The 24,040-nt window shown below is 40.0% G+C and overlaps 3 protein-coding genes across 4 annotated transcripts in view; 2 read left to right on the plus strand and 1 right to left on the minus strand.

Annotated features, from left to right (window-relative positions):
• Positions 1 to 752: 752 nt before the first annotated feature.
• timm9 (translocase of inner mitochondrial membrane 9 homolog) lies at positions 753 to 1,821 on the minus strand. Its single transcript, XM_079443048.1, has 4 exons — positions 1,746 to 1,821; positions 1,442 to 1,490; positions 1,250 to 1,345; positions 753 to 1,180 (listed from the first exon to the last, which is right to left on the minus strand). Exons 2-4 carry the CDS (start codon positions 1,478 to 1,480, stop codon positions 1,046 to 1,048), a joined length of 270 nt encoding a protein of 89 aa, XP_079299174.1. The 5' UTR covers positions 1,481 to 1,490; positions 1,746 to 1,821; the 3' UTR covers positions 753 to 1,045.
• A 569-nt stretch (positions 1,822 to 2,390) lies between these two features.
• Positions 2,391 to 24,040, plus strand: part of kiaa0586 (KIAA0586 ortholog) — a 123,093-nt gene continuing 101,443 nt past the window's right edge. For both annotated transcript variants that reach the window (XM_079442703.1, XM_079442704.1), the window contains exons 1-9: positions 2,391 to 3,113; positions 3,200 to 3,261; positions 3,365 to 3,431; positions 5,046 to 5,115; positions 5,191 to 5,365; positions 5,464 to 5,667; positions 6,584 to 6,764; positions 7,528 to 7,677; positions 12,927 to 13,053. In XM_079442703.1, coding sequence (XP_079298829.1) covers positions 2,858 to 3,113; positions 3,200 to 3,261; positions 3,365 to 3,431; positions 5,046 to 5,115; positions 5,191 to 5,365; positions 5,464 to 5,667; positions 6,584 to 6,764; positions 7,528 to 7,677; positions 12,927 to 13,053 — 1,292 coding nt within the window. In that variant the 5' untranslated portion in view covers positions 2,391 to 2,857. The remainder of the gene's footprint in view (positions 3,114 to 3,199; positions 3,262 to 3,364; positions 3,432 to 5,045; positions 5,116 to 5,190; positions 5,366 to 5,463; positions 5,668 to 6,583; positions 6,765 to 7,527; positions 7,678 to 12,926; positions 13,054 to 24,040) is intronic.
• Positions 16,083 to 20,015, plus strand: irf2bpl (interferon regulatory factor 2 binding protein-like). Its single transcript, XM_079442705.1, has one exon. It carries the CDS (start codon positions 17,325 to 17,327, stop codon positions 19,299 to 19,301), a length of 1,977 nt encoding a protein of 658 aa, XP_079298831.1. The 5' UTR covers positions 16,083 to 17,324; the 3' UTR covers positions 19,302 to 20,015.

Below are 24,040 nucleotides of genomic sequence, written 5' to 3' on the forward strand. Positions count from 1 at the left end.
AAAGTAATCTTGTCTGAATCAGGAGAGAAATACGCACTGATCAAGCTAAAATAGTTCTTAAATATTTCAGTCTATTTTGATGTGAGAAGACAACAGGGGATGGACTTTTTCACAGAAGGAAGCGTTATGGATTAAGGACTGATATTTTGGCCGGAAGTGAAATTTCAAAGTTGAAAAAGTGAAAGTGGTGTGTGGCGACCCATACTCAGAATTAGTGCTCTGCATTTAACCCATCCAAGTGCACACACACAGTAGTGAACATACACCCGGAGCAGTGGGCAGACAATGCTGCGGCACCCGGGGAGCAGTTGGGGGTTCGGTGCCTTGCTCAAGGGTCTCACCTCAGTCGTGGTATTGAGGGTGGAGAGAGTGTTGGTTATTCACTCCCCCCCAACTACAATCCCTGCCGGACCCGAGACTCGAACCCGCAACCTTCGGGTTACTCCGACTCTCTATCCATTAGGCCACGACTGCCCCACAATGACTTGGATTTATTAAAAACACGCAGCTTTTCACTTCCCAAGATCAGAGTTTTGTGGATTATTGTGATGTTATTATCAGCTAACGGCACCCATTCACTGCAGAGGATTCATTGGTGAGCAAGTAATGCAATGCTAAATTTCACCAAATCTGTTCCGATGAAGAAACAAACTCATCTACATCTTGGACATACATTAGCAAATTTTCATTTTTGGGTGAACTATTCCTTTTAATTTCATTAGCTAAATTATACATGAACGAGACTGAATATTAAGAGTTGACTAATATTTTATTTTGTAGCACAGTAACATAAAAGCAATCAAGATCTTTCGTGTTTTACGGAAGACCAGCATAATGGTCAAAACGAGAGTGTCTGTCTTTTTGGAAAGCAAAATTCCCAACGATCCAGTTATCCGAAGAGCCGGCAGATGTTAGAGGACTTCTATTCCACTATTCCCAGTGCCTGCGTCCTCTGCCCTACGGCTCCAGTTCGGAGGGCCCTGCTCCATGCTGGAATAGAGAGAGCCTGGCGTAACGGTCTGGACTTCAGTCCAGCAGCAGATGATTATCGTGGCTGTCCTAATAAACCGGCTTTAGCAGCCAATGCTTCATTCTGCTGGATGTGATACTCCTGAAAGCGCATGGAGATCCTCTGTGTCATCTTCAGATACTTCTGCAAGCAGCTCTCAGAACATGAAGTCTGGAAACAAAAGTTACATCAATCATTTTGTTTTAAATTATTTATTTAGCCTCAATCACAATCACACACCTCTTCTGGCTTGACCTCTCTTGTGGTGAAATCTTTGACACAATCCATGAAGCAGTTTTCTGTCAGTTTATTGTAGGTTCCCAGAAATTCTTTGAACTGCAAAATGCAAAGATGGACAGTTAAATAGCTATTTAATTTAGCTATTATTTAAAAACTATAAATAGACAATAAATGTGTATGGTTATGTCTTACCTGTTTGATCTGGTCTGATTCAGTGACCTGAGCTGCCATAGTAACGATGCTGTGGATGAAATGAACCAAGAGCATTTAAACCAGCTCGGAGGCTGCTAAATAAATACATGTTATTTTCTAATAGAGGCCTCAAAATTAAATCAGTGGCTACATTAGCCATTAGCATTATATCACATGTACATATATGACACACGAAAAATGCCTTTCAAAATAAGTATACTAATAAACGCCTTATAATAAATGATATGCACACAATAAATGTAACAAGACGCAAAGCACGTTAAAAACACATTAAAGCTTGTACCTTTGCTGTCAGAGCTCAAGATGTGAAGGGCATGTGAGAACAGAACACATATCCGCTGCTCCACATCGGCAGATTCGACACCTCATGAAATAAAAAATAAAATCTCGCATGGATTTACACACAAAAAAAAAAAAAACTATTACATTTGTATTTTTATGTAATATATTTATACATAATTTCTGTTTAATTTAATCTGTAATACACATCTTGTGAAAATGTACAGACATAATACACAGAGACAAGCACCCGTTCTTTTGATTATTTAAATGCTTTATATCAGCGTCTTATTTTAGAATTAAAATATTAAATATTGTAAAACAGTTTTTTTTTAACATTCTGGATAAAGGATAAAAATGCATAATTCATAACCGTGCATCATCTAGGGATAAACCTAATAAAAAATCCTAATAAAAAATAGGATTATATATATATATATTATATATAATATATTTATTAGAATTTATTTGATCTGGTGAACATGACTAAATTTATATATATTTACATTTATATATATATATATAAATTTAGTCATGTTCACCAGATCAAATAAATTCTAATAAGCACCAAATGGGGGCAGCATTGTCAAGATTTCCGAGACCAATACGCAGGGAAGACTTTTATTTTGAAATATGTCTTGCGATCACTGTTTCCGGAAACACAGTTGGGAAGTTTTGTTGTCAACAACAACCGACGCTGAGTAAAATAACCTTATTTACAGCTGAGATAAAACATCCTTTCAATATCACATTAAAATACTACGAAATTAAGTCGGGATTTACTATAATAACAGAAATGAGAGGCTGAGCCAACCTGTTGCTTTTAAAAATCACCTGCGGCGGGAAATTTAAAATGAATAGCTTACTAACAACAACACCGGAGTGATTAATGTGTGTCATCTGTGGATATCTCTGGAAATAAATGCAATAATCGTTATTTTGACGTCGAGTTCACGGTAAGACTGTTAGAAACGCCTGAAAATGATCAAAGCCTTTGACTACTAACGTTAACCACTGGGCCTCTACATACTTATTATCAACTGTTTAAAGACTGACACCAGTGAAAACAACCGATATCTCTTATTGAACTGTCTTATTACTGATATAAAAGTGGAAATGGACCCTTGTTGTGTGTCTGTGGTCAATAACACGCGCTTAAACGACTCTACATCCAGTTCTGATGCAGCAGATGTGTTAATTCATTCAACCAGAGCTGCTTTGGCTGCCAGCAGAGAGGAAATACAGCATGAGAGTCATAATAAAGTTAATATTTACATCAGGAGACTATCATACTCTGAAGATGTTCGTTCTGTGAATGAGAGAGAAATCCCACCTGTGCACCGTCTGAATATTCCTTCAGCTTTAGATACAGGTAACACTATTAGATTGATTATAGTTAGAGTGTGACATAAAGGATCAAAAGAATAAATTATTATTTTTTTTTTAACCTGAATTCAGTTGAAACCTATGAACAACATCTCAGTGGATCATCAAAACAATTTGCTGACATTTTTGACAAAGTGAGTTTTTTTTTCTTAATTTGCTACAGTTATATTTGGTTTGATTATAAACGATTTAAACTTGCCGAAGTTGATTAATATATATATGTTTTTTGTCACATAGGCCTCCAGTAAAGAGAAAAGCACAGTCCAAACTACAATCATGGAGATGGCAAACTCAAAGTCGAAAGGTATGGTTTCTATTCTATTCACAAGGCTCTATTCTTGCACTGCTCTTGTTTAGCCTGTATATGCTCCCACTAAGTCAGATAACGAGGAAGAACCAAATTGCCTATCACAGCTATGCTGATGATACCCAGATTTCCCTAGGCTTATCTCCAAATGACTACAGCCCCATTGACTCCCTCTGCTAATGCATTGATGAAATTAACAGTTGGATGTGCCAGAACTTTCTTCAACTAAACAAGGAGAAAACTGAAGTCATTGCATTTGGAAACAAAGATGAAGTTCTCAAGGTGAATGCATACCTTGACTCTAGGGGTCAAACAACTAAAAATCAAGTCAAAAATCATGGAGTGATTCTGGAGACAGACCTTAGTTTTAGTAGTCATGTCAAAGCAGTAACTAAATTAGCATACTATCATCTCATTGCAAGAATGAGATGTTTTGTTTCCAGTCAAGACTTGGAGAAACTTGTTCATGCCTTTATCACCAGCAGGGTGGATTACTGTAATGGTCTCCTCACCGGCCTTCCCAAGAAGACCATTAGACAACTGCAGCTCATCCAGAACACTGCTGCCAGGATTCTGACTAGAACCAGAAAATCTGAGCATATCTCACCAGTCCTCAGGTCCTTACACTGGCTTCCAGTTACATTTAGCATTGATTTTAAAGTACTTTTACTCATTTATAAGTCACTCAATGGCCTAGGACCTAAATACATTACAGATATGCTCACTGAATATAAACCTAACAGACCATTCAGATCATTAGGATCGAAACACCAAGGGTTCACACAAAACAAAGGAAGTCCGCTTTTAGCTATTATGCCACCCGCAGTTGGAACCAGCTTGTGCTAAAACTTTAGCCACATTTAAATCCAGACTCAAAACTCATCTATTTAGCTGTGCATTTGTTGAATGAGCTCTGTGCTATGTCAGAACTGATTGCACTGTATTTTATGTATAATCTTTTTTTATCCTTAATTGTTTTAAATTCATTTTAAATCAATTTTTAAACGTTTAAACCGAAGATTAAAGTAAGTGTTGTGATGGTAAAGAGAATGTGGGCAAAGAAAGAAAGTTGGTTAATAGACCTCTGAGTTCTATTTGTATGGTTTATGATGGTCAAAGTAAGAAGAGGGTGAAGTAGTGGAATAGTTAGGGGTTTTGGAAGGTTCTTTCACTTAATGCAGAAGAGTTTTAATGCTTGTTTTAAATTCCTTGTTTTTATTGCTGTGATTATTATGTTTAATGACCATTTCACTTCTTTTTATGTAAAGCACTTTGAATTACCACTGTGTATGAAATGTGCTATATAAATAAACCTGCCTTGCCTATTGAATTGAATTCAGTTATATTGCTATTATATTCAAAGATCAAACTACAAGATCAAAAAGTACAATCATGCAGGCAGAAAACGATGTTGTTATTTTGTTTTGAACTATAATGGTATTGTATATAAAGTATAGCTTATGTGAAATCATGCAGACAGAAAACTTAGTCAAAAGGAATGGATTTATATTGCATTGTTATTTTGAATTATAATGGTATTCTATTGAATTATATTGGTATATTTTTGAATGTCACTAATGTGAATCGATTTGAAATTTCTGAACACCACAGGCGAAGAAGTGCAAATTTCTACATACTCTGCTGATGGGAGAGGAGCAGTTTCTGCAGCCCTCAAGAAAAGGTAATGCCTAATTTCATTCAGTCACTCCTCAAACATGGTTTATTTTGTACACATGAATATTTTACTGTTTCTCAGATCCCAAAGTGTCCCTTTAAGACGTAATGTGACAGTACAAGTGTTGGACCAAGACAGATCCCAAACTCCAAGAGGCCAGTCAGAACCTGCTTTTCCATCAGAAGATCCTGGGACTTCTGTAAATGTGGCAGCCATAACAGCTGCTACTATTGCCGCCACAGCACCACTAATCAAGGTAGACATTATTAGATTCATATAGCATTATAATATTGTAGCATTCATAATGCAAGTATTATAGCATTGACTTTAAATTGTCTTTATTTGGCCTATCAGGCTCAGAGTGAGATGGAGGCTCAGATCGCACTGGTAACTGCTGAGCTGAGGAGGCTTCAGGCGGCAGAGTCCAGTGTCCAGCCGGGGAGAACTGAGAACGGTTCTGTTGGGAGAGCAGCCCATCTGGAGGAACAGCTTAACATTCTGATGCAGCAGAGACTGCAACACCTGGAGACGATCCAATGTCAGCAGATCCAGCTGCAGGTAAAAATGGCAAGACCTCTGTCTAGACCTGGAGACGCAGAATCTGGGTTTTATTTTTGTTTTGTTTTGTTTTGTTTTAGTCGGTGTATTTTTGTTTTATTTAGTTTTGTTTTACTTTTGCTTTTATTTTATTGTTGTTTATTTCATTTTGTATTCTTTTGCTTGGTTTTTGTTGAATTTTATTTGCTTTATTTTATTTTTTGTTATTTTTCGTTTTTTATTTTTTCTTTCATTTTATTTTTTATTTTTAGCCTACTTATGTTAGTCAAGGATTATTACACCAAAACGTTCAAAATGAGGTTATCCACCCTTGAAATATATTTGCTACTGTAAATTTCCTCCGCTATGATACTCTGATATAGTTCAAACTGTTATTCATCAGGGTTGCTTAGTACCAAATATTGAACAGATTATGTCTACATGGCACATTGAGCATTTTTATTTCAAAAAGACTTCAATTGCAGAAATCTGTTTTAAGGAGTCGCATGCTGTTGTATTGCCTTTTTGTTTCAGAGACTTGTGCAGATTCTGATGAAATATTCATCCTATTCATGAGAATATTAGCCTATATGACTGAGATCAAGAATTGAGGGTGTAAGAATAAACAATGTGTACTTTGTGTTAGCTCATATGTAATGTATATGCCTCTGGGACCTCTGGGCACCTAATAAATAATTGTGGAAAGCACAGGGAATAACATATACAAAAAGTGACCTATACGCTTTTTGGACAGTGACGTATAATAAAACTGTATAAGAATGGTAGCTCAGAAAGAGACCGATTCAGATGTTTAGCTGGCATCTCTGGCTTGGCTGTTTTATTTAGCCTCTGAGCAAGACTGAGAAGACTCTTCTCCACTACAGTTCATGAATTGATTCTGTTTATCAGCTTATATATGTATCTCCTCTATCTTTAGAATCGCCTTCTGGGATCGGCTCTGGATGTCGTAGCAGCTCGAGCGAACACAAACTCACAGTCCACTCTGTACACAGGCTCTGCAATCACCCAAACAGACTTTCTGCAAGCTCAGATCTCAGACAGTCGCAGCGTCAGACTCTCTGCCACTGATAAAACCTCTGCTGGAAGCCCAGCATCTGGTGAGGCTGTTGCTTAGATTTAGTATGTAGATTTGTCTTTTTACAGTCTATAATAATCGCCATACGCTGATTGTGTCTCAGTCACCATGCCATATAAAATTAAATAAATTACGTATTAGACCTGATTAATACTATTATTCCTTCTAAAGATAATTATTTTTCCCCCTAACTGGCCATCTATCAATACAGTGATAGATGATAAAAAAAATTTGGACATTTTTGGACACTTAAGTCACAGGTTCAAAATATGGCATCTGCAAACAAATAATCCATCTTCTCTGCTTTTCTCAGAACTATCTTCTCTTTTATGAGACATTTTTGCAGTTAGTTTAAACCAATTGGTCTTGAGGTTATTTTTCATGGATGTCAGTATGAATTCCATTTAATTTCACACAGGTGTCACACAGCAGAATAACCACAGGTGTAGTTCATTAGATTAACATATGAACATGTTCCACAACATTTGACAACCAGAAAAGCATGCAAGACATTTTGAAACCTGTTGTTTCATTTTTGAATCCCAACAAACCTCCTTTTGTGAAATGTTTTTATTGGAAAGTATGCTTGGGCTTTCTTTAAAATAGATGTGACTTGTTTTGATATTTTGTTATATAATAAAAATACATTTACACGTTTTTAATTATGACTTTTCTGGGGGGTAATGTGTGTTTGGATAAATGTAGAGTTTGGTAAAGCTGGGGGGTGCTGTAAATACAACTAAGTTTCTAGTTTAGTTCATTTAGTTCATTCTTTTCTCCTGCAGTCATAAAGGATGTGCTCCGAGACAAACAAACAGGTGGTCATAAAAGCCCCCTGGAGACCCCTGCACCACGTAAAGTCATTCCTAAACCCACCCACTGGACGACATCAACAAACACCATCAAACCTCAGAGATCCTCCCTCAGAAACCGAGGTGGGTTTCTGTTCTGCATTATTTACTGTTTCTGTTTATTGACTGAAAGCAATTTGGTCATTGCAAATATTTAAGTATTTATATTTGCTTCAGTGCCTAGATTTTATGAGTAGCTTTATTATATTAAGTGCACTTTCTTTTCTGTCCATGACCCAATTAGAGCACAGTTGTGAAATATTGTTCATTGGTTAATAAATCAGTCTTATATAGTGGTATTACAGCAGTATGGATGACATTCAAGTCGAAACCACTTGATGGCAGTAGCGTCACTACTGAATTTTTGCTTTTGCACCACAAACAGAACTCTGCTGTAAAAGCAAATTTCCACTGCCTTTATATAATTTCAGTGTAGATTTTAGATTAATCAGAGGTACTGATAATCCATAACAATATACAATTAAAAGAAAAAAATCTTTCTGGACCTTCTGCTTTGTTGTAATTAAAAGCTTTCTAATATCATTCTTGAAAAACGAAGCATGCTGTACAATTTGTTTGTAGGTTTTTTGTTATAATTAACCTTAAAGTAATTTATTTACATGCAAAATATATTTTTTAGCTTTATCTGATTATAATATAATATGCATGGATTATGGTTTGGGAAGTAGACAGAGCATTTTAATTAATTACTACTGCACATATTTTGCAGCATATTGCTTTTGGTTGCGTCTCATCTTATCACTACTTTCGAATGGCATTCATTGTTGCATCCATGGCTACAGGCTTTGGAATCCATTGTGCTTCGCCTCCGCCAAGAAACCGCCTGCTTTTAGTTTCCTGTTTAAGAGACAACAATGATCAGCTCAGCCCAGAACCTCATGTTCTCAAACTCCAAAACCAGTAATTTATCCCCGAACAAGCTTTTTCCCTTTAGACACCATCACTCAGCCAATCTGTCACTCCTCCGGATTGGATTGAAGACTCGCTTTTGCACTAAAAACTTTAAGGCAAAAAGCAGTTGTTGAAAGAGGTGTCACTGCCGAACAGCTGTGTAAATATGAACAGTTCAAGCTGTTTGCCTCAGTCAAGCTGTTTTGCTCCTTTCGGAGAGAGCCCAGGCTTGTTATTGGAAAAGCTTCGGGCATGTTAGCACCAGCTGACCTGGTAACACAGCTGCTTTAGTGTCTTCAAGTAGTGTGCATCATTAAACGGGCCGCCGTAGAGCTGAGTTACCCTACACAACTGTGAGTATACTATAGGCCGTACTTGCTTATCACAAACAACATTCCTGCTTTTCCATTTCACCTTGCTCTTTGCTCTTTTTTCAATATGTGAGCTCAGAGATGGGTCACTGAGACGAGCCCGTCCGTTTGAAACCTGGGAGAATTTTCCCACCTGAATCTAATCCGCCGGCTTCCGCAGCCCCCCCCTTGTCTCCCACATGAACGCCGGATTGCTTTCCCAGACGCTGGAGCTGTTCTCAGGCTTGCGTTGATGGATGAGTGTGGGAGAACAGAGAGTTAATTATGGCTCGCGTGTATTTTTCCTGGAGTGTGAAAATTCTCTTTCGAATCATCAGTTCTGGTGTTTCGACCTACATACATACATACATACACAGTGCACTCTTCCAGATTGATTATCCCATTGAGTCTGATGTAAAATTTAGGGAATCAGCACGTGTAAACACTACACTACTGCGTCGAGACAGTGGGAAAATTCTGTAGTAAGATGTCTGTTGCTACTGACTCCATTTTGTCACTTGTGCACATCAATGTGGTCGTCATGGCAACCCGGCTATTTCGGCGGGAGCGTTGCTCCATCTCTCCGGCTGTCAGACCGCTCTCTCTCTCTATTGAAACGGGCTATTTTTAACCAATCTTCCTTTTGTTTCTCGTGTACATCATCAAAGCGACATTAAATACATGCAGAGAGGCGAAATCTGGAGCGTGAGGTGTTGTATCATGTAGAGGATGCTTTTATGTTCACTCGTTGATGAGTAATCCACCAGGATATTAGGTGTGTTAGAACTGGTTTAATTATCTGAGCTCATACACGCTTTGGTCAGAAGGTAAATTTAGCAGCTGTTACTGTGTTTTTATTTATTTTTCAGCATCACGTTTTTAGGTTTAAATGAGGGAATAAGAAAAATTAAGAAGATTTATTATGCAGGTAATTTTAAGTGTCCAATAAGCCAGTTAGTAATTGTAGTTTTATTTCTGCTGATTGATTATAACAATTAAAAAAAAAATCTTTCTGAATATTACAGTAGTATATCAAGTTATAAAGTGTATATAATATAATACTACATTCACATACAGTTTGTGTATGTATATATAGGTCTAGATATGTACAAACACACTAGCATGTTTTATTAACACCATGACCTACACTGTGATCTTAACGTGTTCACTGTACATTTTGAAAGCTAGAAAGCTTCTTGTCACCACTTTCACATCAACCAGCAGATGCCAGGAGAGTCTGTCTGCCCCCCCGCAGGGATGCCCTTTCCGATATAAATGGCAGACTTTATTATTAGTCAGTGCCCTTACCTGCCGGGACCTCCATCACTGTTGATGTGCTCTGGGGGGTGGGTCACATGCCGTGTGTCACAACTTAATAGAGCAGCACATACACGCTATTCGACCCTCTGCAGAGCATTCAAATGTATTATGGTTATTTGTGTCCCATAATGCATTAAAAACCCTGTACATGCTGTTTTTCTGTAGTTTTTATTCAGAGTTTAACCTGCACAGGGGTTTTAGCACGGTGCCATGTTTAAGAGCTGTGCTCCCGACAGGCAGCAATCTGGCATTTTGCGTCTGGCAGCACCATTACGAGAATCCGGCCCTTGGTGAGGTGCCAGCTCCATGTTAAATGCTGACTATTGTTTACAGCTCTGTGTTTGGAGTAATTATAAAGGCAACAGAATGGATCTCCATGCAGCCACGGGTCCCGACATTACAGCTGATGTTTTGCAGCTGTGGACGTGTGTGGGTTTGACGTCACGCGGCAGCTGGGAAAGGGGATCGGAATCTGCGCGGTAACGCTGGCAACAGTCGTATATAGACCTGTCAGGAGCTGTTGTTTTCATCTGTCACTGTAAACAGACCCAGAATGCACTTGGAAAAAAATACGCCCCAGGAAAATGAGGACTGCTACAGTTTGGTTAATGAGGTTATTGATTTGTTTTCAGTGTTATTATATATGCTTATTGAAATCGGTTGGGTGCAATGACAGCATTTTTAGTACAATTTTGTGACCTTTATTCAGTCATTTCAGTATGTAAATGTTTTTTTTTCTTGAAAATAATACTTTTGTTTAGCAAATATACATTAAATGTATCAAAAGTGACAGTAAAGACAATATTAATGTTACAAAAGATTCAAAAATATTAAGGAACACACATTTTTAACTGATAATAATGAGAAACAGCAAATTCACACCAAGAATGATAACGATATTAGCGTCCACACCAGTGAACGATATCGTCTGTTTATTCTCATTGCATGCTAGTCTGCCGCTTTAAATTCTCGAGCTCATTATAGCACGATGGATTCTGATTGGGTGTCAATGTTTTTATCGTTCATCAGCTGGAAAAAAATAGTTCTGAAAGGGTTTCCGATGATATTGTTTCTCTGTGCCTTTATCGCTATAGCTGTGGTGTGGACTGGTGTGGACAGATTTTTTTTTAACTATATCTTTTAGGGTTGGGCCGATAGACGATGCCATCATCCATCGCCGATGGCTGATAGACATCGCGATGTTGAGCCGACATCATGACCCCCCTCCCATACCCCCCACAATCCACCGCATCCCAATACCGCGTTTGGAAAGAAAATGATGTGTACTACGGAACCCCCTAAAGGGAATAAATACGAGATGGGAGGAAAATACATATTTCAATTCTTTCTCTCGCAGTTATATCATTGGGTAATTATACTGTATTGTATATAATTGCGGGCATCAGGGAACCGCTATTATGCCTGACATCGAAACTGCTTTTGCACAATCACTTTTTAGTTTCGCTTTCGAGATTCGCGATCACACGTGAGTTACTCTGTTTATACGATGGAGTACTTACCACACATTTTACAAGATTAGATGTTTGTCAGTGGTGCTGAGGATCTGTAAAACATTCGCCATCGTCCTCAGTCATCTCTCCTTACTCTGTTTATGTGGTAAGGGAAATTTTAAGTACTGTAATGTAACAGGCAACCGTTAGGAATCGTTATCTGTTTCCCGTGTCTTTCTGAATATGGATTCACGCTTCGGGCACACCCCCTAACCCCACCCCCCGATGTCATCGTCCATCGCGATATTTCACTGGAGACATTGTCCGATGTCAATTTTGTAGACATTGCCCAAACCTAATATCTTTATCGCTACCTTTATAGTTATCGTCCTTAGTGTGAACGGGCGTTTAGAATGATTTCTGAAGGATCATGTGACAGTGAAGACTGGATTAACGTATTATTTTAAAACGGTTCACGTCTCAGATTCGTCTAATACTGAACTTACGTGGGTTAAATTACAAGACATTTTACAGCACAGCTTTTTTCGCAATCACTAACAGTGATGATTGTTTTTGCATGTCTACTTGTTCTCTCATATGAAATGTTGCGAAGAGGGTCTGCGTTATATGAGGCTTTGTTTGCCGTTGAGTCATGAGATTTTAGCTGCTCGTTTAACCATACTCAAGAAGCTTGAGGGCCTCCTGTTCCCCGTTAGCCAGACACCAGGGCTCGCTGGAGGCGGCGCTGCTGTTGTTCCAGTTTGAGGAGGCCCTCCTTACGGTGCCTTTTTGACCTTAAGGAAATAATTACGGTCAGGAGCTCTACTGTTGTTTTTGGAGTATTGAGAAATCCTTGTCCTGCGTATTTATATAGTTTTGTTTCCTTTCGTCTGCATTCCGCAGTGCCGCAGGGAGAACATTCCACTCTCCGGCTTCCTAATTGGGCTCAGGCGAGAGCACCGGGATATTTTACATCTGCACGATATGAGGTTTCTCCTCTCCGTGTACTCAATTTGACTTTTCCATTTACAGTCATGGTCTGACAAACTGTAAGAATAGCGAAAGAATAACCGCTCGCTTGTGTTCAGAAATGCCTGGCGCGTATCACGTATTTATGGTCTGGGTTATTGGCACGGTGCGCTGGATTTGTGCAGAATTGATGACTAGCCGAAACACACGGGGCCTTGTTAGAGTCGCAGGCCTGCAGCGGTGTGTGTTCTGGCAACGACGAGCTGGACTGCTGACTGCGGCAGGTGTCTGGTGCCCGGGCTGATCCTTGCGATATCGTCTCTCTTTGCAGGAAATGGCAGACTTCAGGACCAGAACCCTAATAACCGGAGGTCTCCCGAGAGATGCGCCTTGCAGTCTGTCGGGGTAAAGAGGTTCGCCATGGCAACAGCCGACAACGGCCAACCACAGCGGTCCAGGTAATAATAGATCTTGTTTTCAGAGCAGGAAGGCACACAACCCTCGGCCTTTCATGTTTCGCCGTACACAGTGTGTAACCATAGTAGTGGACCTACATAACTACTTGTTTTCCCAAGCCAAAGGAATGCTTTTGTTTTATTTATGGCGCTCGGTTAAGCCATCTTGTCTTTTTCGTTTAAATACGCCCTCCTCATGTTCCATAAGCAAGTGTCACTTAAAAAAAATGAACGAAGCGCACACGTGTTTTGCCTGAACGTCTCTCTCGGTGCGAGAGGCTTACCGCAACTTGTCAAAATGACAGTATGAGAAGCAGTGCGTTGATGTTAGTGGTTAACACTGAATGTCTTTGTTCTTGGCCTGTGATGTAGCAAGGGAGGCTCTCAATAATACAAACATGTTTTTGGATCCCATTCCGAACGCTTTCTGCACTGCATTCATATGATGGAATTCATATGGGCCTCCTTGAAGAAAATTTGTCATGAAGAGCAAAATCATTCAAATTGGAGTTTATATAACTGTCATGGGGCAAACAGAAGACAGTCTGCAGCTGACACTAACAAAAAGTACCTAAAAGTATCGTGGCTTTTTTGGGTGTGTTTTTTGGACACGTGCAGTTTTATAGTACAAGCTTTATAGTAAATATAATACTAATTACATAAATACAATAGTATATGAATTAGAGATTCACCGATGGGCTTTTAATGGCTGAAAAACATACCAAAGTTTGGGGTTAGCAGGATTTTGTTTTGAAAGAAATGAATACTATTCAAACTATTAAGCTGCACATCTGCTTTCAACATTGACAATAATAATAATAAATGTTTCTTGAGCAGCAAATCAGCTTATTAGAATAATTTCTGAAGGGTCATGTGACACTGAAGACTGGAGGAATGATGCTGAACATTTAGCTTTGATCACAGGAATAAATGACTATTAAAATATATTCAAATAGAAAACAAATCTTTTAAATTGTAATATTTCACAATATTATTGTTTTACTGTATTTTTGATCAAATAAATGCAGCCTAGATGAACATAAGGGACTTCTTTCAAAAACAATCTTACCGACCTTTCCAATTTTTAAATCGTAATGTGTAATCATAGAAAATAAGATGTATTTATATTTTAATATTTATTTACATTTTACATGATAGTCAATACTCACAGACACACACAAAAAAATGAAAAATGTGCATTATCTATCAACAAATCTGACTGGTATGCTATGCTATTTCTGTTAATCGTTCAGTCGAGTAACTGTTAATCGAGTCTGCCAGTGCTAATAAAAGTATAGCCAAAAAAGTCTAAAATAATAGCAAAATACATGCTAGACATATATATCTTTGACTATAACATAAATATGGTAATCATTCCATACATGTAACATATAATGGGGTAATGCTTCAAATGTGTACCTTCAGAAAACCTGGCTCAGTATTTATACTGTTTTGTGATTGAAATGCAGTTTGCGTTGGTTTTGTGAAAACAGAGCATTTTAAAATGGTAAATTTGCTTTTACTACCGTCACTGGCAGTTCAGCAGCTGCATTTTTCTTGCTCTTTTCAATCAATATTCTTGTGTAACAGTAAGGTCTGTTCTAAAAAACAAGTGAGGGAGAGTGAGAGTCATACATCTGCAGATTACCGAGTGTTCGACACAAGATGTGCACACACGAGCAGCTCTGGGAAGTCTCCGAGCAGCCTCTGGTTCCCATGGCAACTGCGGGGCGGTCTCTATCGGCTCCATCTGAGAATAGGTAAAGTAAATCTGCATGCATCTGGCTGCCCGCCAGCGTCTCAAATGAAAGAGCACTTTGAATGGCTGCCAGGTTTGGAGGAGGAGAGAGGCTGTCAGGCCTGCTTAATGTTGGCAGTTTGTACTTGGCAAGACTGGCCTTTTCCCAGAATCCCTCACTCTGGCAGCCCGCCAGCCACTTAGCAGAAGCTGAGAGTTAACCCCTGCGATAAGGTGGTGGAAAGCTGAACGTAGAAAACTTTCCATGCAGAGTGTATGTGCGTCCGCACATGTATGTGGCTCTGTGTGTGTGTGTGTGTGTGTGTGTGTGTGTGTGTGTGTAGGTGGGTGGGTGGGTGGGTGATGTTCAGTTCAGGGCGTGTGTGTGTAAAAGAGAGAGAGAGAGAGTGCCAAGCCTCAGGGTGATCTGTATTCATGAGAAGACTACAGGGACAGAGAAACATCCCTACGTGAAAGCGAAGGAGGGTAAAATATCCTTTACAGGCAGACTGCAAATTTAGACTACATTTTGGCTAAAAGATTCCCAATTTTTTTGCCCATAGAATGTTATTTCTATATTTTTGTGCTATATATTTTCTTCCCAGTATAAATATTTGAGTTCTACATGTGGTCTTGTGTCAGACAAGGACGTTTGCGTGTTTGCAAAGTCAAAACCTGAATTCATTTTAATGTCAAGTGACTCGCTCCAACACTGAAGATAATTTGCACAAACACTGTTTCTTTGTGTCGTTAATTTGGAGCACAAACCAAAGGCATCAGGCTCATTTACACCATCCGAGTCACAAGCGCGGAGCACAAATACTGTGCAAATTGTCTCTGATTTTAGAAGCTGGACGAGGTTCTGCCTGTCATATCAGTAGTGGATATTTTATCCTTTTGACATACAAATTTAGGCTCTTTAATGCTCGATGTACTGTATATATAATTTTCAGTGGAGGTAGAAAATCACGTCCTCACATTTGGCTCATGCCTTACTTGGTAGTTATGTTTTTTTGCTTGGATAAAGCACAGCTTCTTTCCGTGCCAGCAAAATGCAGGGATTGCAATAAATGGCATTTCTCCTCTCCTCCAGACCTCCCTTGCTTTATTTATTTATATATTTTTTTCTTCTCTCGGTTTTTCCACCCTCTCGTCTTGTTGTATAACAGGATGAATTTTTTTTTTGCATCTTCTACGGGGTGTTGTTAAACAGAGAACAGACTATGGGAAAGGGGCTTTTAGGGGGCAGGGCTGCAAAAGGGCTGATAGATTTGCAAGACCCCAGAAAGAGTCTTTAATCGTCTTCTTTATTAAAACACTTAATGATATCAGAACATCTGCAGTAGACGTAAACATTGTTAATGTTTAAGGAAGTCTCTATGTCATGGGGCATAGATGTTATTTCAAATGCCCAAGAATGTCTTTTGTTTAAAATATGTCCACAGCATGCTTATTTTTAGTTTAAATCACACATGCATTTTGCCAGTGTAAGCATTTTTATAACATGATCTTGCATTATTAATAGTACCACAGAATATCAAGCTTATGGACATTTTAGAAGCAGTAAGAACAGACCAACATGAATACCTCAGATTTTCCACCCACAACTCTGGCTCTTGTATTCTGAGAGCAAACAGCCAGAGAGGTTATGGCAAGTAGTTTAACAATTACTTATTTATTCTTTTTAAATTATTTTTATAAAAATGTATAGTCATAAATAAAAAATACCTATTTTTAATTACTAGCATGTGATCTAATATACAATTTCAACTTTTGATTTTATAGTATTCATTCCAGTAGTGGCGAGTATAAATTAGTAATTGATAAAAGTTTATATTTATTCATTAGATACTAGTACCTATTAACTATTGCTACTGGTCATTATCCCAGTAGTGACAAGTAACTATTTTTACTGATAAGGAATTGCATTTTTAAAATATTTTTAAATTTCCATTTATTTATTTTTGACATTGACTTGGAATCTGTTTTTCACATATTCATATAATTAATCATGGTGTCTATTCCAGATTTACTAGTAACTATTCCTTAGTTTTTAGTGATTATTTCATAGATACATTCCAGTACTTATTTATTAGAAACTATACATAATAATAACACTAAAAATGCAACTTCTTACCAATAAAATTAGAAGAGTTACTTGCCACTATTGCGATAGTGATTACAAGCAATGATATAAATAGTATATAATGACTAATTACTGAATAGATATTGGATTTACCTAAAAGTGCTAGTAACATAAAAATAGATACTGGTATGTTTTGAATCATAAATGTTGAAGCGGCTTGCCGCACATGGTGGCGGTGCGCGTTTCTCGGTCCATTCAGAAGATTTGTTAGGGAGTGGTTAGCGCATGCGCACTCGCATGGCAACAAGTGGCTTGTCATTTGTAACAGAAAAAGGAACTGCGGAACGTGGTGCTGACGTCACCGGCCCAGCCAGGTGGCATTCCGAGAAGCAGAAGAGGCGCATTCGCCTCCTAGTAACCGTATAACGGATCCGAGAGGAGCAGCTCAACATGTCTTCGGCGCAGGTCTCCTCGTCGAGGAGACAGTCGTGTTATCTGTGCGACCTGCCGCGCATGCCGTGGGCGATGATTTGGGATTTTACGGAGCCCGTGTGCAGGGGTTGCGTGAACTACGAGGGCGCGGATCGGATCGAGTTTGTTATCGAAACCGCGCGCCATCTGAAGCGGGCTCATGGCTTCCAGGAAGGGAGATCCCCCGGTCCCGCGCCGCCGCCTGCGGTGAAAGCACAAGCGGGCATGTCATCCAAGGACTCAGTGCAGATGAACCATGTGGACGGCTCGTCCAAACAGCAGCAGCAGCAACAACAACAACAGCCCGGCTTGGACCGATACGCGCTCGGAACCGAGAGATCGCGCTTTGATTATTCCAGCATCGGCGCGCACAGGCTTCCGAACGGACTCGGACCGAACGGCTTCCCCAAATCAGACGACGGACCCCCCGAGCTGAACCGACAGAGCCCTAACTCGCGTCGGAATCACGGGCTGGTGGCAGTGTCGGGGCAGATGAGCGTGCCGCCGAACCTCCTCCCGCAGACTCTCCTGAACGGCCCACCATCAGCGGCGAGCATTGCCCAGCACAGCCTTTCTGGACGAGCCCCTCCAGCCTCGGCCAGCATCGGACCGGCGCTTGCGCTCTCCGAGCAAGGTAAAAGACCCGGTTCTGTGTCCAGCACGGACCAAGAGAGAGATCTAAAAGAGAAGCAGCGTAACGCAGAGGCTCTGGCTGAACTTAGTGAAAGTTTGAGGAACAGAGCAGAGGATTGGGCGAGCAAACCCAAGATAGTGAGGGACACATTGATCACACTTTCCAATTGCACTCCGTTTGATGTGAGGTTCAAGAAAGATCATTCCCTTCTAGGTAGGGTGTTTGCTTTCGATGCTATTTCCAAGCCCGGCATGGACTATGAACTGAAAATCTTTATTGAGTATCCCAGTGGATCTGGTAATGTGTTTTCCAGTGCGTCCGGTGTGGCTAAACAGATGTACCAGGACTGCATGAAAGATTTCGGCAGAGGGCTTTCCTCCGGCTTTAAATATCTGGAATATGACAAAAAACACGGCTCTGGTGACTGGAGGCTCCTGGGTGATTTACTCCCAGAGTCTGTGCGTTTCTTTAAGGAAGGGCTCGGGGGCGAAATGCTGCCCCAGCCTTACATCGATGCCAGCTGCCCTCTGCTGCCTTCAGCACTGGTCAACATGCCCCGGGCCGTGGCGTCAGGCAGTGCGCTCAGGACTGGTGTGCGCAAACGCAAAGCCTCCCCAGAACCGGACTCGGTGGAGGGGGAGCAGCAGAGACAGCAGTGGATGGCGAGTCAAAGCGAGGCGCTCAAACTGACCATGGCGTCCGGCTCGTTCGCAGCCTCTCACGGCGGACCTCCGCCCCTGGGGTCGGTGCACTCTAGCCGCGCCACCCCACCCGAATCGGCCCCCCAGAACGGACAGTCCCCCATGGCTGCGCTCATGTCGGTCGCAGACACTTTGGGTAACGCGCACTCACCAAAGGACAGCAACTCAGTGCACTCCACCACATCCACCCGACACAACAGCAGCAGCCCGGTCTCCCCTGCCTCGGTGTCTGGACAGCGGCGTTTGGCCTCGCGGAACGGGGAGATTAGTCTGACGGGGACGCCTTCCCAATCGGGTTCGCATCAGGGCATGGATCAGGTGCACCCTCAGAACATTCCAGACTCGCCCATGGCCAATAACGGACCTTTGTGTTGTACTATCTGCCACGAACGTTTAGAAGACACACACTTCGTCCAGTGCCCATCAGTTCCGAATCACAAATTCTGCTTCCCTTGTTCTCGGGAGAGCATCAAAGCGCAGGGGGCCACAGGAGAGGTGTACTGCCCCAGCGGAGAGAAATGTCCCCTGGTAGGGTCAAACGTGCCATGGGCTTTCATGCAAGGCGAGATAGCGACCATTTTAGCCGGGGATGTGAAAGTAAAGAAAGAAAGAGACCCTTAAATATAAACACATATGCTTCCTGCATCAGAAACAGACAAGTGAAGCGCGTATATTTTAGGCTGTGTCTTAAAACCTAGTGAGCTGCCTACTAAGACAACATTTATGGGCATTACAGATGCATTCAAATGCCCAGAAATGCTGTCTAAGTGGGCAGCATGCTTGGTTTTGAGAGACAGCCTACTTGTTGTGAATATTGAAGTTACAGAAATAGTCCAGTGTACAGAGACATTTGTTTTCCTCCACGAAGGAGGAGGCTGTGTGTGTGGAAACATTTTTTTACGGCACTTTTACGGTTTACGTTAACGTTTTTATTAAATTTCATACTTATTTTCCACATCTACATGTACAATCCCAAACAAAAAATTTTTTTTTATTAATGAATACACTTTTTTTGTGGTAGGTATAACAAATGAAGTGAGTCTAAGAGAGGGAATTCTTTGTTTATTGATCCCGTCTGTTTTTTTTGTTGTTGTTTTTTTAAGTATGATCTTTAAAACAACGATTTTTAATTTGTATCCCGTGGTCTGAGAATACAGATATATTTTATTACGTGTTTTCATTCTCTCTTTTTGCTTTAAAGTTGCACGGACGCTTTAGTAGAGCAAAAAATACTGTAAATGAAAAATGAAATGCTCTGTTTGTTTATATATATTTCTGTAGTAACAGAAAACTTGTAACGTGCCTTGGAGCTGAGTAAATTGTAATAAATTCATTGATATTAACTCTTTGTCGCGTGTTAATTTGTTCAGGTTAGAAATATCTTTGATATTTGGATTCTGCCTTAATATGCCTATTTGTGAAATGGTATAAATTTAAAATGTGGTTTATCAAGCTTCCTTAAAACATACATACATGCATATTGTTTTCTAACATTGTAGTAGTTCATTATTTTCATTGAATTAATAGCCATATGGTTTTCCCAATCACTTTGCGATGCTATTTTTTGTTTTTACCTGCAATATCCATCTAAAAGTTATTTAAAAAAATAGCTAAAGTACTCAGCACTTTTCTCCGTTGTTAAGTGCAACAGTGGATTGAGTATCGCACTAAGCATATCTGTTTCATTGCTTTTGTCAGTGTCTCTTGCATTCATGTCATTGTATTTGCTCCAGACAGATGTAGTCCTGCTACTCTGACCTAAAAAGTCAAACGTTTGATGCAGCCACAGGGCATGAAACATCCATTCAGCACTCCCTGATGGCTTTCACATGGGGTAGGTGCAAGGCTTGTTTAATATGTGCCGTTTTTTGTCACTCCTTTAGCAACAAGTTCCATTAATGGCTCACGATAGAAGCTGTTTAACTGCATATGCAGAAGGCGTTAAAATAGTGCACAATTACCCTGCTCTTAGCACACTGTGTCTTAATCTGTTATGCCTCAATATAAGAGCTCTTAGCTGTTCCATCTCTCCGTGTGTCAGAGTATTTTGGTGCGGGCAGGAAATCTGGAGAGGGAAAATGCTTGCACATGCCTGAGATGGCCCTGGGGATGTATTCCTCATTTAGAATTCAGCTGGTTGGTCATGTGACTTGTCAGTCGTACTCTTGCATTGGCTGCGGGAGCGAGGGAAAACAGTTGGTGCGTGGCTGTTGCCATGACTCAAACTAATGCTCTTTCGCAGACAAATAGGTAGCGCAATTCATTCATGACAGCCGGCCATGCAAGAGCATCCAGACCAAATAACAGGGGGGACGTTAAGGTCAGAGAACAATGCACATGTCAAGCTATCTAACTGAAGTGGGCTCTGTGCTTGAATTCACCGGAGGCCTGTGGTGCACATCCTGTAGATTGGAATAATTTATGCGGGAGCTAGAACATTTTTGCACCAAGCAATTTTGTGTGTGTGTGGGTTTTGCCCTATAAAGGAAATATACAACACTTTTAAAAATGTTTTTTAATCAGCATGTCAAGATGTTAAATACATTTTTGGTTCATACGCATTATGCACTAATATATATATATATATATATATACATACACACAAATTTGTACACACATATTGTAATTTGCGTATATGTATGAAGTCATATATGTGTGTATTATATGCATCACTTTGGTCACAATTTAAAGGTGTGTTTTTCTTAAAAGTGATTAAATATGTGAGATGAGATATTCAAAGATTTTGAGCAGACTAACAAGTATAGATGCACAGTTATAAATTAATGCCCCCCCCCCCCCCCCCCTTATTGAATCATACAAAGTTTTCCTTGCTTAAATAACTCATATGGGAGCACAATAAATTAGAAAGGTGGTTTAGTTCTATTTTTTATAGTACATTCATAATCCATCTGAACCCAGTGTAGAGTTTGGTTGTCGTGCTTTGTGGTGCATTGCAGTGATATTGTCGCTGCTGCTCCATGTGTGAGGAATCAAAGGTGTGGTGTCTGGTTCAGAATGGAGTGGGCTTCTATTGTCGTGCTAAGACTGACTTGGATTTGAGGTGCCCTTGGCTCGCTCTCTCTGTAATCACCTGGGTTTCAAGTTTCAGTGCACATACAAAGAAAAAAATAAACAGATACACCAACCCCACCCATTAGAGAAGGCGGGGGTCTCACTTCCTGTTTACTACACACACGCTTCTGTGGTGTCTTGAGTGTGTGTGTTAAATTCTGCACCTTTTCATGGAATGCTCTGGGACACAGAAAAGTGAGAGATGAGGAGAAGAACCTTTATTGACTTCCTAATAGCTCAAATCGCTGTAAATGCATGAAAATGTAAGATATCTCATAGCATGTGATTATGTTGAGTGGCTGTGTAAGGATAGATATGTTTCTGTAATGATATCAAGGCAAGAACAAATTTAATCACTGCCTTTGTTCTGTTAGATATACGTTTTGATGTGCGGTTACAATGCATTTATATTGATGCACTGATGGATTTGAGCTTGTATGATGGATTTGTCTGTGTTGCAGCAAACATCTCAGAATTAATATTCATTTCTAATGTGGTTGCTCATGTTTCAGAACATTTGTTTTTGGTCGCGTTGTAAAATCACTGCAGTTTGTCCACCCTTCGCTTGCTAGGGAAGCCAGAGAATTCTTCCCCCTCCTCCAATTCCCTTCATCCCCATAAGTCGCGCACACACACACAGACACACACACACTTCTCGCTCGCTCCTTCCCTCCCTCCCTTCAAGGGAGAAGTTTCCAGCGGATAAAAATACAGCCACTCCAAAGGTTACGCTGCAGTGCCATCGTGCACAGTTGCCCATGGTAACACAGCCTTGTTCAAAACATCATTTATTCAAGAATGTGCGAACATAAAGAGCGGAGAGGCTCAGCGTTAACCCTGCGTGTGCCGGCATTTGGCTGTCTGCATGCCAGTATTTTCAGAAATGCTCATGTCGTCCGTGTCATTTTGGATAAAAGTAATTTTTTAAATTACTACAGTTTTTTTTTTTACAACTCCGAATGTCAAATATCATCTCGCATTACTATGGCTGTGAAATCTCAATCTAGTCAACAGCCGGTAGTTCCCACCATACTTTTTTTTTTGATGATCCGTTACACTCGAATATACTTTACAACAACAAAATGTTTCGTTTCATCGCAGCTTTATATATTGATCGCTGCATGTACTGTAGTCTGTTATTTTTCATTAAAACATGAAGTTTCTGTGCTTCTAGCATTGTACTTCTGTTCCATCATTTTCCAGAGTAATAATTGTTCTCTAACAGGTTTCCTGATAATCTTGCCCCAAACAAATTTAATTGGTTGCTTCAATGTTGTGAACATAGTAATGTTTTTAAAGCATCAAATTATTGTTGGACAATACAGAAATGAAGATCTGTCACTACTTCTATTTCATTGCAATCATTGATATATATTCTTTGCCGTTTTGTGCCATTATAGAGTCTGAAGTTAAGTTTGTTCCTAGCATTTTAACTTATTGCATCAATATATTTATATTGCATAAAAATTAGCTTTTTTTCCTGTTAGTCCCACCCAAATCTCATTCCATTGTTGCAAACAAACAAAATAATGTTTTTAAGTGCCACGATGGAATCAAACTGCCAAATGGCTTATAGCGTCTATGCATATTAAACTAGTGTATGCAAAAGTATGTTAACCATTCAACCGTGTATTTTTCCCCCATCGTGTAAATGTGTTCCTGACTGTGATATGGCGTTTAACTCTCTCTGCTTGTGCTTGTTATTTAGCTGCAACGGAGGTGGGGGATATGTGCAAAAGGGTTATTCCCATTTTGTTTTCATTCACTGTGCCTCCGAGCACAGCCATTTATAGACGGTGATGTCAGCACTATCTTCCATAGCCCAGGGCCTCTTTGGCACATAATGTATGCAATCTCAGACATTCCATTCCTGCCTCGCAAATAAGCTGCGGGCTACAGCGGGAGTGTGCTTCCCCCCTCTTTCTGCAGATATTAAAGGCGCAGAGGGGGAATTGATTTTCTCCTGCTTTTCACTCCTACTCTCTCATGTGGTTTATTTTTTGGCTGCTTTTTTTCTTTTTTTATCACAGAGAAAGTCATTTTCGAATAGCATGTTATTGTTAATATGATTTAACACATTATCCATCAATTCTCAGTATGGGTTTTGATTTTCTTGGTAAATTCACACTTTTGTGTGAATCTGTCTCTATTTTTAGCAGTTCCTTATATAAGAACATGCGCCTCACGGAATGGACGCAGCTCCGGTCTACCCTTGACTAATGGCATGTGGGTTGTAAAACAGGGGGCCGTTTTGGCAGCGTTTCAGATGTTTTCCATTAGCCTGTCAA

Source organism: Barbus barbus (genome assembly GCF_936440315.1).
Source record: "Barbus barbus genome assembly, chromosome: 20".
Classification (NCBI taxonomy): domain Eukaryota; kingdom Metazoa; phylum Chordata; class Actinopteri; order Cypriniformes; family Cyprinidae; genus Barbus; species Barbus barbus.

Bases quoted from the DNA above. Each gene is read 5' to 3' on its own strand.
- timm9 (XM_079443048.1), bottom strand. From the start codon at position 1,480: ATGGCAGCTCAGGTCACTGAATCAGACCAGATCAAACAG. The intron at 1,346-1,441 runs GTAAGACATAAC...TGCATTTTGCAG, and splicing joins AATCAGACCAGATCAAACAG to TTCAAAGAATTTCTGGGAAC. The intron at 1,181-1,249 runs GTGTGTGATTGT...TTTTGTTTCCAG, and splicing joins GAGAGGTCAAGCCAGAAGAG to ACTTCATGTTCTGAGAGCTG.
- irf2bpl (XM_079442705.1), top strand. From the start codon at position 17,325: ATGTCTTCGGCGCAGGTCTCCTCGTCGAGGAGACAGTCGTGTTATCTG.